The sequence below is a fragment of the Sceloporus occidentalis genome, unplaced genomic scaffold, assembly GCF_023333645.1.
Source record: "Sceloporus occidentalis isolate IW3139 unplaced genomic scaffold, rSceOcc1.0.p SCAF_36, whole genome shotgun sequence".
Classification (NCBI taxonomy): Eukaryota; Metazoa; Chordata; class Lepidosauria; order Squamata; family Phrynosomatidae; genus Sceloporus; species Sceloporus occidentalis.
The window spans coordinates 4,100,332-4,120,800 of NW_028317016.1; the positions used below are offsets into that span (position 1 = coordinate 4,100,332).

Here is a 20,469-nt window from a genome sequence, read left to right on the forward strand (position 1 = left end):
GCGCAATGATTTCAGCAACCACACCCGCAAAAACATTCTCAATACCAACAAACTCTACTTAGTTGAACGAGAAAGGGCGAAAGGTTACTTCCGGTGTTTTAGATAGGAAATTACGTTTGGAGCGGGAGAAAGGGACGGGCATAGGGAGGAGGTAAGAGTGATAAAGGAGTGGTGCGTGACGTCACGGCGGCCATTACAGAGCGTAGGAAAGGCTGGGAAACAGCAAGCAGGGCTTCCGAGACCGCTGCGGATAAGATTGTGAATTTTCCGAAGTCATTTTCATTTTTGCCGGCCCTGCGGATACCGCGTTTTATATTTATTTATTGCTTATCTGGATATCACAGCCTTTAGCCTGCTTTTCGCCGAAACCTGAAGCCGTTTCGTGTGCCGGTTTGAGTATAAGGACCTTTTTCTGTCATCGCGGCGGGGGTTTTCTTCTAATACGTTACCTGGTCGCCTAGAGAAGGCCTGAAAGGGCCCTTCCGGTGCTTCGTCGCCGGCTACTGTAAACCCACATCATGGACGAGAAGGCATTTACGAAGGAGTTAGATCAATGGATCGAGCAACTCAACGACTGCAAACAGCTGACGGAAAGCCAAGTGAAGACATTATGCGAAAAGGTAAGCGGGGCGAGGGTTATGACAGGTTGTTTAGGAGGTGGAGACCCAGAGCTCGAGGAAAGCGTTCCAGGCTTGTTTGCGAATGGGTTATTTTAGTACATTCGGTTACGGTTTCCCATAATGCGCAAACTGGCCTAAGGTAAGACATTCATTAAAGGGTTGCCAAGAGCCAAGGCTATTGCTGCTCACCCCAGCTGAAGAGAGTATAGTGAATGCAACTCCAAGTATGCGTAAAATTAAAACTGTACGGCGACCAAGAGGAGTCATTTTCTTAAGAGGAGTTCTTAAAGGTTTCTTGTAAGAAGCCATTTTTTTTCTGGGCGCCGTTGGCATTCATTCATTTGAGTACACCACATTCGTACGCTGCCATTCCTTGCGTATTTCCCATTCAGTGTTCGTGACATAAGCCTCATTTCGAGGTGTATTGTGTCCTTGCTGTCTCTAGATGGAGGGGCTTGTCTATTTCGGTAGCTGCCGCTTGAGGTCTTCAATTGCCGATCATATCACATCAATGACTTCCTTTAACCTTAAATTCATCGCTTTACAGCAGTCCGCATAAAGGCCTATTGTGAAACACCCACCCCAGCTTTTTATATGCTAGTCTTTCTGCGTCTAATAAAAACAAACATGTAGCAGGCTATAGACCATTATGTGACTCATAATTGATGGGGTATTTAGAAGGTTTTATTAAGCTACTTGGCAACATCAGTGTACATTCCCCAAACAGTGTTTGCTGCTTTGAAATACGGTAGTAAGACGCTATCCTAGTGGCTTGTAGGTGCGGGCCTGTGTTTCTAGATGTGCAGTTTATGGCCTACTGTACCTTAATCACCGTTTTGGAATAAACCAAATCTGGCGAATTCGCTTCCAGGTTGGGATTACAAGGAGTTTTTATCCATCGGCAGATAGATTCCTCACCCTTGCAGTAAATGTTCGCTCGTTATGAAAACTAGATGACACGTTAAGCAAGCTCTACAGCTGACTGTCGCGTTACACAATGCGGTTATGCCGTTCGCCCCAGTATTGGTATCGAGGTGCGTAGGGGCGTGATGTAATACATTGTTACCCTGCCCGGAGAGGGTTGGTTTGGTTGCCGGTCAGGTCAATGCGTTACGTAAACGTTACAGGAGGTGACAGCCCGCAGAAAGCTATATCAGCGTGTCGTTATTTGGGCGGACACAGATATTCTACGTCGCGGAGAAGGATTTATCTTTGTGGTTCATGGCGGAGGCTCCTAAAATGGCGGTTATATTTTCCTCCGCCCTCCCTCCGCAGGAATGCGTTTATTCGCAGGCGCGTTGTAACGTCCCTCGACTGCACGTGTAGTCACGCCGTTAACTACTTTGATCCCAGTTATCAGGAAATGTTAATATGATTACTAGGTATTCTTGATTATGACACGCACGTTCATCCACCAGTACCATTTAGCAATGAAACTATTTGATTGTCAAGTAACCAGACATGGGTAAAATGGTGGTGTCATGCATGCATTTATTATATATATATTCTAATATAATGTGTGTGTTATACACAGAGTACTCATTCATCAATAAAGCCGCTGTATGCAGTACAATACCACATTTAAGATACAGGTGTAGAAACCGGTGTACATGTATTTTGAGAGTTCACAAATGGTGAGCAGAGCAGGCATCGTAATCCCGATATAGGAAAGAAGGTAGTGTGGTAAGGTGAACCCTTATAGTTCATTGGGTGAGGCTTTTGTTTAGGAGTTATAACCTGTATCTGCCGCTCACGCTGTATCATGAAAACCTTAGAGACCGTTTTATGAGTTTTTAAGTTTTGTTTTTTTCCCCCTCTTGTGCAGCTGATTTCTGCTGCATGGTAGTTGCCACAGCTGAATGACCTAATTTGTTATGCAACATCTCATGATTACAATAATACCCCACATTTTATGTTCCACAGACTTATGTGACATGTTACCCTATTGTGTATTTTTAACACCACAGGCTCTGGGTTTGGGAGCATTGAAGGCTTTGGTTTTTAGTGTTTTTTTTTTGTGTTTTTTTTTTAGTTTTAGTGTTGGGCAAGCTGTCTTCTTTCCATTTCTTGGAAGAGGGGAAACTTCAGTTTCCACTGAACCTCTCAATGCACCAATGGGCAAGCATGGCTCCGTATGCTTGTATTCACTAATCTTAATGAGTGCCCTGCTGGGGGAGCAATCGGTGATCCCAGCAGGGTCTGTCTTCCCCAGTGACCTTCCTGTAGGTGGTTAGTATTTATACTATCAGAAGAGAATGCACACTTGAGCATTATAGCAAAAGTCAGCTGATGAGTCCAGGCTGTCAGACAACATGATCTCCCAAACCGTGGCAAGAAAACAAGAACGCTATGTGGAAGGCATTGCGTACAAGTCATAAGGGGCATCTTGCCTCATCTTTTATGGATATACAGGTTTGTCAATAGGGTAGTAAACAGGTTAATATGCATTCCTTGAAATGTTTACAATAAATTAAAAAAAAAAAAAAAACCTTGGGAGGGCGGACTGTGGCTCTATGGAAATAGGTAAATGGTCTGTGTGGAGTTTACCACGGATCTAAAGGGACCAATTGCGTTTTAAAGACTATGCGATGGCTGACGTATGCCTTTTAAGCACTGATGGTGTATTTATGCAATACATTCTTTTCATTGACTTAAATAGTTTGGACAAATAGTTCTTATCTGCCATCACTTCCTGTGTTTCTATATTCCACAGTGGGTAAAGGGGGCAAGAAGAGCATCACATTACTGTAGTTAGTCTATAGTTGTTAAAAAGATTGAAAATATAATTCAAATACAAATGACACTTCAACCCAGTTCTATTGCATCTTTACAGAGCTCAGCCACAAAATGTGCACTCAGTTGTTCTGTGCATGCGGGCTCCAAAGATTTGCTGACCGACTGCCTGGGAAAATGCATTTCATGTTTAAATATGTAACATGTATGTTCCAGAAACATGGCCTCTTCTCCAGTGCTGCTGTGCACTGCATGTACCTGTACCTGGAACAGATATCCGTCTACTGAAATGCATTTTCTTGTGGAACCTTGCAGCTTAAAACTGTGTTGGCATCATTGTACATTCATTAGCCATGTTTACTAGGCCAGAAGATATTCTGCCTGTTGAAACTACTGCATGTCCTGTAATGTCTGAGAAAACGTTGGACCATTTCCACATCTATTCCCACATATGGGCTGTTAGTCTCAATCTGTTGAAGGTAGTCTTCTGTACTCCAGGGCTTGACAAATTTGTTGTGAATCTAGGCGCCAGGTAAAAAAGTTAGGAGCCAGGATTTTTTTAAGCTAACAGTTGGTCAGGAGTGATCTGATCATCATCAGCCCACTTACTAAAATCACAGCGTTTGACCTGGAAGCACCCTGGACTTTCAGGTCAGTGCTGTTTTTTTTGTTGTTGTTTTTTTAACTCTTTCGATGCTGATGTTCCATTGGAGCACAGCATTGACTGATATTTAGTCCCCACAAGCTTGTGGGGACAAATGTTAACCCCTGCAATGCCACGAATGTCATACACAATTGTGGCATTGAAGGGGTTAACGCTGCACTGTCGCTCTCATGGAGCGATCAGGCAGCAGGGGGGTGTTGGGGCTGGTGTCCACACTCATGTGGAGACCAAAGAACCCTCTCCTCTGTCCCTGAAGCTGCCTCTGGCAGCTGGGAAGCAATTGCTGGTCTATAGACCAGCCACTGCAGGGGGGAGTCTCTTTGATGACGACTGTAGGCTTCCATGCCTACAGGAATCATCAAAGGGCTTGTGGGGGCTCATTTTTGCTGTTGCTGGTCTGCCTGGGCTTCCAGGCAGACCACCAGCAGCAGAGTCCCGTACAAAACGGGAATTAACCCCTAAATGCCGCGATCGCGGCATTGAAGGGGTTAACGCTGCACTGTCGCTCTCATGGAGCGATCAGGCAGCAGGGGGGTGTTGGGTCAGGTCCCCACACTTGTGTGGGGGCCCAATCAACACACAACCCCCTTCCCTGAAGCTGCCTGTGGCAGCTGAAAACACGATTGCTGGTTTAACAGCAACCGTGTTTTCAGCCTACAGGATCACTCCGTGGGAGTGATCTCGGGCTCGGGGGCGGGCTTGTGTGGCTGTTCTGTCTGCCCAGACTCCTGGGCAGTCAGCAGCAGCGCCCCCGTGTGGTGACTCAGCCTCTTACAGCCACAATTTTTTCTGGATGTAAGAGGCTGACAAAACCTAGGTGCCAGGACAAAATTCTCTGTCGCCATGGCGACCTGGCGCCTGGGATTTGTCGAGCCCTGCTGTACTCTAATCATGGTTCAGTCTCCCAAAATTACCTTTGAACACGATTCTAGCCTTTTCTGCTAGCTTGCACTTCTTGTGTTGACCTGTTTAGAGGAAAATTCCTACCATCATGTAGTTTAATGCTTACAATAACAGAGCGGCCACTAAAATTGTTCCTCAAAAATACAATGAGAGATTCTGCAATTTAATTTCTCCACTCCCAGCTACTTGGCTTACAGGACAGACATTCATCCCAACAGATTTCCATGTGATAAACGAGGTTAAAATGGGAACAGTTCCTGACACTGGCTGCCTCAAGCCAACCAGTCAGTTGCGTAAAAACAGGACTGGTGCGCATTGTACCGTATTTGCTTCGTTATAAGAGGACCCCACCCAAAACTTGAATATTTAGGGGGGGGGGTGGATCCAGGTTGGTAGAAGGTGCAGCTGATCTGCTAGGGTCATAATGTTGTTTTGGTGGGACAACCATTTTGAAGTGTGCCATCCCCATGTGAACAAACTAAAGCTGGCCAGGTTAAAGTACCCTGGTGTTCAAACTTTAGAACAGGTTGCCAAATTACCGCACCTCCCCCCCCCCCCCCCCCCCCGTTTAAGTGGGGATGCGGCCTATATTCGGGGTTTAGTGCAGGAATGCGCAGTTTGTATTGCCTGACGCCAGGGACATGCACTTCCTGGCAGGCAGCATGGTTACGATACAGATCCCCGCAGCGCTGCAGGGGACCTGCATCCTACTCTCCGATACACTGAGGCAGCCTCCCCTGCCAGCACTTTCCACGGGGGGAGTGCCGCCACAGGAGATTGTCTAAGCACATCGCGCAGACATTCACCGGCCGCGGCAATGCGTGTAAACAACCTCCGCTGCCGGCACATCTGCTCGATGTGCTTTAACAATCTCCCTTGCCAGGACTTCCTTTAAAAAAAGCACCTAACTTTTAGGGTGCGGCCTATAATTGAGCCAATACGGTAGTTCCCATCTTTGGGATTTGCCCTTCATATTTTTTATTATTTTTGAAACCCGGCACCACCAAGTTGCATGATTAACATTTTGATTGTATCTTTATTGTTTGTAGGGGAATGAAAATAACTTCTGCTTTCATGTTTGCACATGTAAAGCTTTTATAACAGCATTTTGAAGTTTTACTGTCCTTTAATGTCTTTGCAGTCTACATGTGTACCATAATTAAAGGTTTGCATCACCCTTGGTCTTTCTTCTAGGCAAAAGAAATTTTGACGAAAGAATCAAATGTCCAGGAAGTGCGGTGTCCTGTAACAGTATGTGGTGACGTACATGGCCAGTTCCATGATCTGATGGAATTGTTCAGAATTGGGGGGAAATCGCCAGATACAAACTACTTGTTCATGGGAGATTATGTCGACAGAGGATATTATTCAGTGGAAACTGTTACACTACTTGTAGCACTTAAGGTAAGGTTTTTTGTTTTGTCCCGTTACCCCTAAGAGAGAGAGAGAGACACACACACACACACACACACACGCTAATACTTGTGCTTCGCTATTCACTTCCAAGCAGCAAGGCACAGTGCAGTCTTAACATTTAAATAGTTAATAGTGCATGTTCGGTAACAGGTGAGAATGAGGGAAATACTTCATTGTACTCAAAGCAGCTTGGCTAGCTGTCTGCTGTTTAGAAAAGCTGTTTTCTGCCTACTTGTCTTGATGTCATAGCAACCAGTGCATTCCAGTATCTTTTTAAAAGTCTGGGCTACCATGGTAATAGATTTGAGGGGGAACAGGTAGTGAGCCCTGCTCTTTTATTTGGCATACACAAGGCTTTAAAATACTATGGCTTAAGGTGACTTTAATGCCTCCCTATGACTACAGTATAGTAGTGTGTAATAAAGAATTGTTGTAGTAGGCTTTTCTACACGCATGGGTATTTTTTCATAGCTGTGATCTTCTCTTATGTTTCAGGTCCGCTATCGTGAACGTATAACAATTCTCCGTGGAAACCATGAAAGTAGACAGATTACACAAGTATATGGTTTTTATGATGAATGTTTGAGGAAATATGGAAATGCGAATGTCTGGAAGTACTTCACAGATCTCTTTGATTATCTTCCATTAACTGCCTTGGTGGATGGCCAGGTATGTATTTCTTAAGTCTTCCTACCTCCGCAATGAGTCAAACTTATGATGGAGTCACTCGCTAGACCGTGAATGGCACATGGAGCGTATAGTCTAAATTTCATTGCTTGCGTGTATATGTATGTGTATGTATATATATATATTATATTACACACACCTCTTATTATGTTCAGGTAGAGGGGAGCATTGCTTACATTCTATCATGGCACATTACATGACCACAGATCTCTTTCGGGATTTGTAAACCCTAGTTATCTCTCTGGCACCTCCCTGTGGATGTTGGGTGCTCATTGAGGTGCCTTTTTAAGTATGAAGTTCTTGTTCCTTCACTATAGTATTGGGTTAAAATGGCTACAGGGTGTGCCTCCAAACTAGTTCCTCAGTCTTTAACCAAGTGAAAACTTTTTTTTTTTGTTCTGCTCAACAGATCTTCTGTCTTCATGGAGGTCTTTCACCTTCAATTGATACACTGGATCATATACGTGCACTAGATCGTTTGCAAGAAGTTCCACATGAGGTAATAAGGGATCTTTTATTTTTAAGTAACATCTGATCATGTGATAGCTGAGCTGTTACTTTATGGCAGTGTTAATGAAGTCACTAACTCCATACTGTTAGTCAGTGTCTGGCTGACTGATCCTAGGATGGAGAAGCTTGTATTTTTGTTATGCTCATGAACACCATACAGTAACAATTGCATGCTAATGTCTTATGCTCCTTACTGTAAGACATGCTAACATTCTACTCTTGTACAGGCATGCTAACACCATACACTGGCACACACGAACACTATATGTCGACATACACACGTGCTAATGCCATAATATAACATACACAACACCATACAAACTAACACCACACTTTTATACATGCGCACCGGCTAACACTATAGACACTCTATACACTCTACACGGGCTCTGGCAGAGATGGAAAAGCATATAAATACCTAATGTGCAGCTGTCTGCTCTAGGTCTCCACGATATAATGTATTAAATTTTGAAAAGAAACAGTAAATACTGGCTTTACAAACAATGTTCTAAAAAAAGTATACTAGAAAGTTAGCAAAACCTTCAGTCTTGTAAGCATTTGGGACTGTAATAAGCTGAGATGTGTACCTGTTCTAGGGTCCAATGTGTGACTTACTGTGGTCAGATCCAGATGACCGTGGCGGATGGGGCATTTCTCCAAGAGGCGCTGGATACACTTTTGGACAGGACATCTCTGAAACATTCAACCATGCCAACGGCCTTACTTTGGTTTCTAGGGCTCATCAGCTGGTGATGGAGGTAAAATAATTGCAGGTCTATGATGGGAGAACAATATATCTTAAAAAAAAAAAATTGATGTCTACATTTTGGATTTTTATATTAAATCTACCTTTTCTTCTAGGGATACAATTGGTGCCATGATCGGAATGTAGTCACAATATTTAGTGCTCCAAACTATTGTTACCGTTGTGGAAACCAGGCTGCTATAATGGAACTTGATGATACCCTAAAATATTCCTTGTAAGTATAAAGTATACAGAATTCAGTGCCTTGGCAGAGTAAAATACTAAGTTCCGTAAAGTACCATAAATGCAGCCTCTTAATACTTGGCAGATTAGCAGTGACAGTTTTTTTAATGGAGAGTTGTCATTTTTTATTCTGATACATGCATTTACATGTATCTTTGGACCATTTAATAAAAGTAACAAGTCTTTTTGTAAGAGTTCTCCTATTTTTACTCTTGATTATTACCCCCTTTCGTATTTTGTCATACAAACAACCACTATAGTTGAATAGACTTACCAACCAACTGAATACAGAATTTATTAAGATCCTTTTGGAGTCTTAATAAATAAACCTTATTAGTCTTATTTGCTTTTTATAAATAACCACAATAAGTAGTTATGACTGTAGCATCATATTACTTCTAGGCATTATTGTTCCATAATGCCACAAGCGCGGTTGTATCTGATTGAGATCTTGCCGTCCTTCTGTTAATCTGCAAATTGTTCCTTTTTAAAAACCTGCGCAAGTAGCTATTCTATCTAGGAAAATATTTGGCAGAAGGCCGATTTCCCACAAATGCATTATGGCTTAAGAAATCCTCTTACCTTGGTATTAACAAGTAAGGTCTTGCGCTACGGCATGTAGCTGTTCACATTTACATTGAGTTTTTTTGTTATGGAAGTTTTAATTCTGGATGTACTACCAAGTGCCACTCCTTAAATACTTAAAATTATGGATTATTGAGCAATGCTAGCTGGCTATATATGGTTCTTAGATCTGAAAATGTGCCCATTAAAGGCCACATGTTAGCACCCTGGGTATGACATTAAGGTCATGAACTGTTGGTGGGTTTGGGTCAGTCTGGTATTATGCAATTTTTTTGGGTTTTTTTGCTAACTACGTTGTTTTTTTTTAATCTCTCAGCTTGCAGTTTGATCCTGCACCCCGCAGAGGAGAGCCACATGTTACCCGTCGTACCCCTGACTACTTCTTGTAAACCAAATTTTTCAGTTGTACAGTATTGCCACAAGCAGAATTTTCACCAGAGCCAGAAACAGCTACTGTAACTTCAGAGTCGGGATAGAGCGTTAACGTGTCCTATAAACATGCTGCTCTCAAATGGACCAAATATGTGCCATACAAAAAAAATCAAAGCCTCTCGTCTCAACAGTCCAAGACCACACTAGAAAGACCATGTCCATTGCATGCTGAAGTGACATTTTTCAAGGAAACAATCCCAGAACTCTGGCATAGCACTACTTGTAGTTTCTTTTGCTTTCTTGGAGATGGCAAAATAAAAATTTACAATGTAAACATTAACACTTCATGACTACAAATTAACTTTCCATTTAGAGATAGCTTTACTCAGCATGATTGTAGATAAGGTTAGAAATTCTGAAAATTAAATCCTTCAATACCATGGGACGAACAGCCGTTTGTAGTCTTCTTGGTTGTGAAGGGATTAAAGGACCTTTTTAATAAGTATCAAGGCTGCCTCGTGACTTCAGAAATGTGTATTTCAGGGAATACAGTTTAATTTAAATTGTTTTGGTTTTCATCTACACATTTGTTTTGCCCCATTACTTCTCCTTCCGTCTGTTCAAGTCTAGCTTGTTTTCCCGTGAGACATTACTACAGCAAAGTGCTGTGGTGTATTTTTTTTTTTTCTTTCTTAATAAACTTGTGAACCAAGTCCTTAAATGTGAAACTTTTAATTTACTTTTACTTTGGAAACTAACAATGACAAGTGGTTTGTATTCCAGAAAACCAATAAAACAGTCATTTCTAAATGGTTTAGATTTCTAAGGCTGCTGCAGAAGTTGGCTGTAGCAAAGGTGCTCTATTTACCGTTTTTGTTTTCATGATTTCGTGAATGGTAGAAAATTTCACGTGTAAAGAAATTGCGTCATGTTCACCAAATTAAATAGGATACATTTAGGTTTCAGAACATTCTCAAAGGAGCACAGGGGCACTAGTCTCTGGCTTTTGCTTTCATGGAGAAACAGCTTGTTGCTTGCACATAATTTATAATCAAACCCTGATTTGGTTGTCAAATATAATTTTACAGAACACAATATTGTATTCAGGTTAGTGTACCTGAATTATGGAGTCTGTGGTTGTCATTGAGAAGGTTGTTCCATGTTAGGAGTCTGCAGGTAAATTGTTCCACCTACTGTGCACCAATATTAAATTCTAACTAAATGTAACCTTTAGAAACACTCTAGAACTTGGAAATGTGCTAATATTCTTAATTCATCAATCAAGTGGTTCCTTTCTAAACATTGGGTTAAATGTCTACCAAATTAAACCTTTTAGGGACAGGCATAAAAGCCTACTACTTAACCTGGTAACATACTTGTGTGTGTACTAATACCTCCACAAAAAGGTGTCAAAATGACCCTTAGGGTTTGTTTCTATGTCTAGAGTTTTCTGTAGCCAGGCTGACCTTGCTCATGGACTGCCGATTTGGTGTAACTGCTATCTGTTGGCACCAATGCTGTTCGAATGCCTGATCTTCCAGTCTGCATTGCCTTGTAGTATTCAATGGCGATAGCTGCTGGCAGCACATTGGAAGGGACTGTTATCTCTGGTTACTGCCCTTGGTTTGTAGCAGCTGTGAGAAACCATGCTGGGCTGTGTTGGTAAGCTGTTGGCTATCAAGTTTCTAGCCTGCTATAAAAAAAATGGATGAAACATTCCATAAAAATGCACAAAGTAAATAACTATTACAGGAATCCCAGTGACCCCATGGCAGTACTGGAGTCCACAGATATATACAAGAGAATCCCTGTTTATATTGCTCTGATATCGGCGCAGTATTGGGCAAATGTTTCAGGCGGGTGTGAGAAAAATGCAGTAAAGTAAGAAACCCTTCAAAATAGAACTGTCAAGTTTTTATTTTTATCATTTAACAAAATAGAAAGTGTTGAGCTGCTCATCGGACTGTATTTCAGGTCTGTGGCAGGAATCTTGGTTTTCCATCTGACCGGCTCCGTATTTGTTGGCGGGGCCTTAAGTGGGATAAGTTGTATCCTGATGGTCTTTAAGCAGGTTTGTCCCTCGTTCTATTTTACTAGTTCATGCTGTGGGTAATGATTTTGTGAACAGAAGAAAAATCTAAACACGGTCCGTGTTTTGTGTTGCCATCCTTTGCCTTCAGAACAGCATCAGTTCTAGGTACATTTGCCAGGGGTTTAGTAGGCATATTGTTTTATGCTTAAGCAACATTAAAACACAAATGGGTGCAGAAAATTGGCAGCAGGTGCTCTGGACGGCCGAGTCAAAATTTGTAATATCTAGCTGCTGTATACCTGGAGAGCGGTACTAGAATGAGTGTTTGCACTCAGGAAACCTGGTGAACAGTGAAGCGTGGTGGTGGTTCCTTGCAAATTTGGGGCTGCATTTCTGCAAATGGAGCTGGGGGTTTGATTGGAATTAAGTCTCCTCGATGCTGAGGCATCTGATTGGCCCCAAATTTGCTGCACCTTGACAACAACCCAAACATACAGCCAAAATCATTAAGAACTATCGTTAGCATTAAGACGAACAAGGAGTCCTGGAAGCGATAGTATGGCCTCCACAGAGCCCTGCTCCACAGAACCAATTATGAAGTCCGTCTGAGAATACATGAAGAGTGAGATGCAACAGAGGCTGCAGAAACAACCTACCTGATGAGTTTCTTAAAAAGTTATGTGCAAGTGATGGATAAGGCAACCACAACATCAGACCTTAAAAGTTGCCTCCTGTCATACTTTCCCCCACGATATGGGAGCAGTGACACTCATTTCACCACCTGCCGAAATCAAAATACTTCCCTTCTACTGTCACGAGAAACATCATAGAAGGCCTTCGTTACTTCAGAACAAAAGAGGGCATAATGGGGGCAATGAGAAACAAGACCAATGTTCCTAAGTAACTTAAATCCCTTGTTCTTTTTGCTGACCTATCTGCTCTCACATGGACTAAAAGAAGGAGCTTCGAACCAATCCTTACTACTTCCCTACCAAGCTCCTAATTAACATCACCAGCAGCATAAAGTCTTTACGCTGTCCGACTGATGGTTTGGAAAAGCTACAAAGCTGGGGAATATCTATCACGCAAGAAATTACAGTTCCACCACCCCCAAAAAAGACCAGCTAGGTTGATTCAATATTGGAATCAGCGAATATCCACTACATATGCAATTCACAATCACATCAAACTAACAATTAGGAAACAGACCTAGTACACAATTCGCTGTTAAACCAATACGACTTGTATGATGTCTGGCGAATCTTACATGTTACTGAAAAAGATAGGATGCTGTTATTGGTGGCATATAACAGTTACTCCAGGATAGATTTTATTTTGTAAAAAAGATTACCGTCCAGGACATTAGCTGGTTGGATCATGCACTGGTGCAAGTAGGCTCACCTGTGCTGTTGTCGGTTAGAGGGAGGGGTGGCTGGCAGCTAAATGACACATTGCTTAGTGATACAATTTTACTTGTAGAACTGACTACCATAACCAATTTTTTTTAGTTAATTCTACATCAGAAGAGGTAAAACAAACCTAAAATTTGACTTTTTGAGGATGACATTCTCTTAGCAATATCCACCACTATAGAAGCTCTGCAACCTTTACAATACTTGGTTACTGATTATGGCTAAGTATCACACTACAAAATAATACTAAAACACAACCGATGGTAATTGGGATGCCTCTCCGTGAAGTTGAGGCTATAAAAGATCAATGTATGTAGCTATTCTAGATTTAGGTATCTCTCAAAAAACACACAAAACTTAGTAAAATATCGTAAACAAAGATTATGGGGCAATACTATTAAAGATTTTCAGAAATGGGATGAATTTGAGATACTTTGGTGGGGCTGAATCACCTCACTGAAAAAGATGGGCCTACCAAGATTAAGGTATTTTTTCAGAGCCATACAATTTGTAGTTCTGAGAGAATACTTAATGGCCTATCAAAAATTTTTTGACACTACATACCCAGATTTTTGCAGAAAAATGTATAGGAGGCATGAGAGCACCTAATATCCTATATTGCCATAACGTAGCCAGACTCGCACAAGCTCCTAAGGAGGCACTTTCAGACCCGTCCCCCTTGTGGGTGGAACAAGAAAATGATCTTCTGTACCCGTACATTTGCCAGCTGCTATGTTGCTTTAAAAAATCTCATGGACTCACGTTTAATATTTGGGACACCAAACCGCTTGCCACCTTGAGTCCGCATTTTATAAGAGCCCATATGCTTGCTAGCACCCTAAAATCGTTTACCACAGATATTAATTTGTCCATGTGAAGTGAATGTGGTGTCTCTGGTGGGTCTCCTATATGAAAGGAGTATTACATTGTTTGTTTTTTTATCTGAAGTGTGACATTGCTTATCTCACTGACAGCTGAACAGGAAATTGTTCTATATGCGGCACATGGTCGCCACCAGGGATTTGGCCGTATGATGTTCCATGTTTGGTGGGGCTGTCATAAGATTCGCCCATTCTGGCTCGAGGTGTTTATCTGAACTTATAATACGCTTACAACACCAGTGCTACCATACCCCAAAATAGCCCTTCTACATATGTTACCAAAGGGAACGGCAAAAGCGGTAAAAAAACTAGTTATGAGCATCCTCATAGCAGCAAAAACAGACTGGAAGTCACCTACAATGCAGTCAAGAAGAAAAGTTTGAATACGCAGCTCACTGGGCTTTGAACGAAGTAGAGAGCGATAATAATCTGCGTAACGGGGCAGCTTTGAGAGGGGACAAGGAGGGGACAAATTGTTAACTGAGAAAATGGTGACAATACATATTTCACTATGCCTAGTATTTTTTCTCTCCCTGAAAGATATGTTGTATTACAATTTTTTTCATGCGCCTGTGATGTTGCTGAAAACACTAATAAAAATACTTTGGAATAAAGTATTGCAGGTTTGGAACGACATGTAAGCAATGGCATTTAGAAGTGGGGTTACCTTATCCTTAAAAGAAAAATCAACCACTGCCAGTTTAGGCCCACTTTAAGTCTAAATTGCTTCCATGCCTTTTTTAGTAGAAATTTAGGAGTGGGTTGTCAATAACTTCCTTAGGGAGCTGAAGTAGAGATTTTACATTGTGTGTAAAGTGTTACATGCTCTTGTGTTTTAAATGAATTTCCCTTTGTCTTTAACATAAATACTTGGTATGAGGAAGATCAAAGACAGTTGTATAAAATATAAATAAGCCTTACAGAGGTCAGATGGTACAGTGACCAGAAATTCCAGTAAAAACATAAATATTACTCCTGAAACAAAAGCTACAGCTGATTGATCTGTGAAAAGCACTGAACCCAAAAAAAACAAGAATATATTTTTTTTGTCTGTGGTGCACAATACTCAGATGCATTACTTACCTTTTGACCTCACCTCAAGTGGCCTAAACCTGTCACTTAAAAGTGATTACTTTTATTTTTAATTTTACAATTTTATTATACACTCTGCATATTAATAGTACTGCATATTGTGCATTTTGGGCAGGTTGAACCATATTTTCACTCAATAAAAAATGAATGTGGGCTATGCACACCTCTGGTCTGTTGGGAGATCTACTTAAAGGAAAAATCACATAACCACTTCATAGAAAGTGGCACACCCCACTGTGACGGGACCGACCTGTACCCCGGCTGGGTACGCCCTCTGAACGTTGCTTCCTCTGCCCCATGGCCACCGGGATGCCAGCGATTAACTCCTTCACCGTCAGACAAAACCAGCGTGTAGAGAGGGTGCTGCCTTACCACTGTGGCTGACCGAAGCTGAGCTACACAGTGGGGCTATCGTCCTGAAAAGGACAATAAGTGATCATAGCAGAAGACACAGCTTTTCAGGAACCTCGGCGGCACTGTAGTATACCGAAGTATAGCTATACAGCGCCCTACCGCCCTGGTAAGGGTAGCGCCGAGGCTTACCTCAATAACAAGACAGGACTTGTAGTGAAGTAAAACAGGGACTCTTTACTTGGGAAACACACGGGCTTATATACAGTCCAACACAAGATAAAGGCCATAAACCATGTCCACATAACCCCGCCTTGCCCAGACAGTCCGGCGCCACACTTAGGCCACCGAGCCCCATACAGCATTCAACCGTCGTTTTCGGGGTGATCCCGAGGGAGCGTCGGTGAACTCGGGGGTGCCGAGAGGGCGCCCAGGGTCCAGGAACATCCGGTCCAAAAAGCGACGTGATCAGTCGCAGGAAGCTCTACTTGTGCTGAAAAAAACAATATACACTAATATACACTGGTTTTCACCAGTGTAATATACACGGTATTCACCTACAAATACTTAAGGAGATGAGTCAGGAAATTAGTGAACCTCTGTTTCTAATCTTTCGGGATTCTTTTCTTTCAGGAATTGTACCAGAGGATTGGAGGAAGGCAGATGTGGTCCCTATATTCAAAAAGGGTTCAAACTCTGTTACCGGAAATTATAGACCTGTGAGCTTAACTTCTGTGCTGGGAAAGTATTTCAAGGGCTGTTTAGGGATAATATTCGAGAATTAATTGGGAAGAACAGTATTATTAGCAAAAATCAGCATGGTTTTATGAAACATAGGTCCTGTCAAACTAATTTAATTGCATTCTACGAAGAAGTAAGTAGAAGTGTCGATCAGGGTGTTGCAGTGGATGTAATCTACTTGGATTTTGCTAAGGCGTTTGACACGGTTCCACACAATAGGTTAGTATTCAAACTGAAGGAGATTGGTCTAGATGCGAATTCTTGTTCCTGGGTAGAACATTGGTTTAGAGATAGAGAACAGAGAGTTGTTATAAATGGTACATCTTCAAGCTGGTCGTAAGTGATAAATGGTGTCCCTCAGGGTTCTGTTCTGGGACCAATTTTATTCAACAAATTTATAAATGAACTGGCAATAGGCGTTCAAAGTCATATTTCGGTGTTTGCGGATGACACTAAATTAGGTAAAGTAATACAGTGCGAGCAGGATATTACAGTGCTGCAGAGGGATCAAGAGAGACTGGGGGACTGGGCACACAAATGGCAGATGAAATTCAATGTAGATAAATGTAAAGTTATGCACTTCGGGGTAGGGAATGCATAAGCAACCTACACCCTAAACGGTAGTGAATTAGGGGTCACGACAAATTAGAAGGATTTGGGAATTGTTATAGACAACAAACTAGGCAACAATGTGCAATGTCAGTCAGCAGTTGCTAAGGCCAGTAAGATATTGTTGTGTATAAAAAGGGGCATCAATTCGCGGGATAAAAATATAATTTTGTCTCTGTATAAATCAACGGTAAGGCTGCACCTAGAATATGCTGTGCAATTTTGGGCACCTATTCTAAAGAAGGATATCATAGCACTAGAAAGGGTGCAGAGGTGGGCTACAAAATTAATAAAAGGGATGGAGCACTATAGTTATGAAGAAAGGTTAACAAATTTAAATCTGTTTAGTTTAGAAAAACGGCGCCTCAGAGGGGATATGATAACATGATATAAATATATTCGGGGCCAATACAAACCATTGTGTGGAAATCTGTTCATAAACAGGACTATGCATAGGACATGTGATCATGCGTTTAGACTGGAAGAAAGAAGATTTAGTCTAAGGCAGAGGAAAGGGTTTTTTACCGTAAAGAAAATAAGGATGTGGAATTCTCTGCCTGCAGAGGTAGTTTTATTGGAGTCTGTACAGACGTTTAAACTGCAACTGGATGAATACTTGTAAAAACATAATATTCAGGGGATATAATCTTTAATTATGGGGAAACAGCTTATTGATCCAAGGAGAAATCTGACTGCCGTTTTGGGGTGAAGAAGGAATTTTTTCCCTGGTTAGTGCAAAATTGGAAAGAGCCAAACTGGGGTTTTTTGCCTTCTTTTGGATCAACAGCAACAAATTAACAGATATAGGAAAGGCTGAACTTGATGGACGCATGTCTTTTTTCAGCCTATGTAACTATGTAACACTGAGACTGCTGTATTGTAGAAGCGGGCGTCTTCCCCTTCTTCAAAGCGGCTGCTGCTGTGAGTTATAAGCGGGGGTCTCCCCCTTCTACACAGGTAGGTGACATTATGGGGCTAAATTGACATATGGGACCCTTTACTGTCGCTCAAATAAAACACTCTCTGACATAAAATGATCTCTGACAGTCGGGGAAGGTCTGCACGATGGACGCAGACAACCCCCGCTGCTAGCCACGCCTCTTTCCGGCTGCAGCGGAAGTGCGTGGGATCTACACGCTGCCCCGGCTACATGACAGGGAAATCACAAGCACCGGTAAGTTTGGGGGGGAGTTATAAATGGGGGGCATAAGGCATTTCTGGAGGCAGAGTGCTCTGTGAAATGCCTTTTAACCCCCTTAATGCCACTCTGCCTCCAGAAATGCCTTTTTAACCCTCTATACGCCACTCTGCCTCCTGAATGCCTTAAACCTCCCTATATGCCACTCTTCCCCATAATATGCCTTTTAACCCTCTAAATGCCAGAGTGGCATATAGGGGTATAAGGCATTTCTGGAGGCAGAGTGGCACATAGGGGGTCAAAAGGCATATCATGGGGCACAGTGGCATATAGGGTTAAAAGGCATATCATGGGGCACAGTGGCATTTAGAGGGTTAAAAGGCATATCATGGGGCACAGTGGCATATAGGGAGTATAAGGCATTTCTGGGGCAGATGTGCATAACTGGGGGCAGGTTGGAAAATAGAAGGAAATAAAACCAAAATATTTTTCTCAAAAATAGTTTAGATGAATTAACATTTACTGGTAAAACTTTTTTTCCTATAGGGTCGTCTTATATTCAGGCTTTTTCTTTTTCAACCTAAATTAATATTTAGATTTGGGGGTCGTCTTATAATCGAGGAAATACGGTATATATATATATATATATATATATATATATATATATATATTATGGTTTATATGTAACTACAATCTATATAACTACAATTTTAAAGGAAAGCCATACTTGTCCTGAGACAAATATATATTTATATATATATTATGTGGTGATACAATTCATAAGTTATCGGAAAATCACAGTTGAATAAAGACGTGCTAAAAATGGGTGCTATATCTATATATATATATATATCCTTGTTTCGAAAACAGGAAGCATTTACTTCACTAGTCTCAGTAGCTCATGACGGTTGACAGGCACATACTTTTGTTTTAATAGCATGGCAACTGCATTGTATACAGGAAGTAACTGCAAGTCTGCGAGAGCCAAATACAAAATGACAATGCACATTCATCCCGTGGCGAATCCCTCTTGCCGTTACCACTCCTTGTTGCTAAGCGGGATAGCCGCTGCTCTAGCGCTGCGCAGCAGTTATTACTCCCTAATTGGCTATTGTTAGCAGGCGGTGAGCCTTGCTCTCGCTTGGTTGGGTCAAATCTCGGCGCCAATCAATGCAGGGTATAACCGTAGGCTCTTTTCGATTGGCTAGAGCATTACGACGTATAGCACTCTTCTTAGCGTTACCAACTTTCCCCATCCACCCTCCCCTCTTAAGTGACGCAGCGCCGCGGTGGGAGGAGTACTCTGAGCGGTAGAAGCCGCAGAACTTGAGGCCTGTTTTTCCGTTTCGCGAACCTTTTAGGCACGGTGAGTTGTGTGCTATGGTTGATTTTCCACGTTTGGATTTCCGTTACCGTCTCAAACCTGGCTTAATTAGTGGCTGTGTTGGTTTTATTCCCCGATGTACCCACCTGCGGCACTTAGGCCTCGGACTATCGTAAAAGGCCCGAGCTCTCTGCGTACTAGTGTTTATCGTCCCGTTTGGAGCGTTAAGAGACGATCGTATCGATTTCGAAATCTGGCCGTACGTGAAACGTCTATTCGTATCGGTTGATTTTTGTAGTTGGATAACCTGTAAACGGACATGGACGGACCTTCTATGAGCCCGGAAGCCATGATCTCGGTATCTAGGCTCCCATGGAGAAGGAAGCCAGATAGCCCAGGCTTTCACATATTGAGTTCTACGACTGTATGTTACTGACTGCAATGTAAAATAAGATCTCATCTATTACTGGTGCTTAATTTATAATCCTTGGGGGCTGCTTTTGTTTTGGTAGAATGTGTTGTGTTTTTTTTTTTTTGTAACCTTGATCTTATAATTTGTGTAAATGGCTGTATTAGTCCAGTAGCCATGAAAACAAAAAAAGTTATCACTGCAATACTCTATAAATGCTTTTTTGGGGGGGGGGGGGGGGGCATTGTGTATGTGTGTGTGTATATAATTTGGCTCCTTGTGTTGTAGGCTTTCCCTTAGCACAGGCTTATTGAGTAAATGCAGTTCTTGTCGCATGTCGGGAGGCTGGTATTACTCTTTCTGCTGTGTCTTTGAATTGCTACATGCCAATAAAAGGACAAGCGATAAGATGGCAAATTGAAGTAACACATGCCAGCACAATTCTAATAGTCGTCTAAATAGCTGATTTTGTGTGTCACAAATGTAACCTGCTAATGAAACATCTGAATAAAAGCTACATGCCAAGAAAATCACTGCTTTTAGAAGGAAGGGATGTGTTGACGTGGGGTTAAAGGGAAAATCTTTAGCGGGGAAGCACGTTATAAGCCCCTCTATAAAAATGCAAAGCTTGGTTTACCCTCTTGTCCTTGGGTGACAAGTACAAACGGGGTGTTTTCTGTCTACGTTACATATGGAAATGTCCCCAGCCTTTTTAGCAGGGAATTTGTGCGTGTGTTTATGTAATTTCTGTCCAAATTAGTGCATTCTCAGTGATTGTTGTTTTTCCAATGTAGAAAATTAGTACTGCAGTTGAGACCCATTTAGTCCATCTCATGTGCCTATTTTTAAATAAGTGTAAGCCCCGCCATTATTGCAGTGTTGAGGACTGCCCATCATGTTGTCTTACATAGCCGTGGTAACTAGTTTGCCAGAAAGCCCCCTTTGCCTAAAGTGTGGTCTTGTTTTTAAAAAAAAAAATAGTCCAAAATAACAGGTTACGAA

At 41.9% G+C, this 20,469-nt stretch overlaps 1 protein-coding gene across 1 annotated transcript; it reads left to right on the forward strand.

Moving 5' to 3' along the window:
* Nucleotides 1-518: 518 nt before the first annotated feature.
* LOC149297861 (serine/threonine-protein phosphatase 2A catalytic subunit alpha isoform-like) lies at nucleotides 519-9,495 on the forward strand. Its single transcript, XM_089488001.1, has 7 exons — nucleotides 519-620; nucleotides 6,115-6,324; nucleotides 6,832-7,005; nucleotides 7,433-7,522; nucleotides 8,130-8,291; nucleotides 8,395-8,513; nucleotides 9,423-9,495. Exons 1-7 carry the CDS (start codon nucleotides 519-521, stop codon nucleotides 9,493-9,495), a joined length of 930 nt encoding a protein of 309 aa, XP_089344127.1.
* Nucleotides 9,496-20,469: the final 10,974 nt, after the last annotated feature.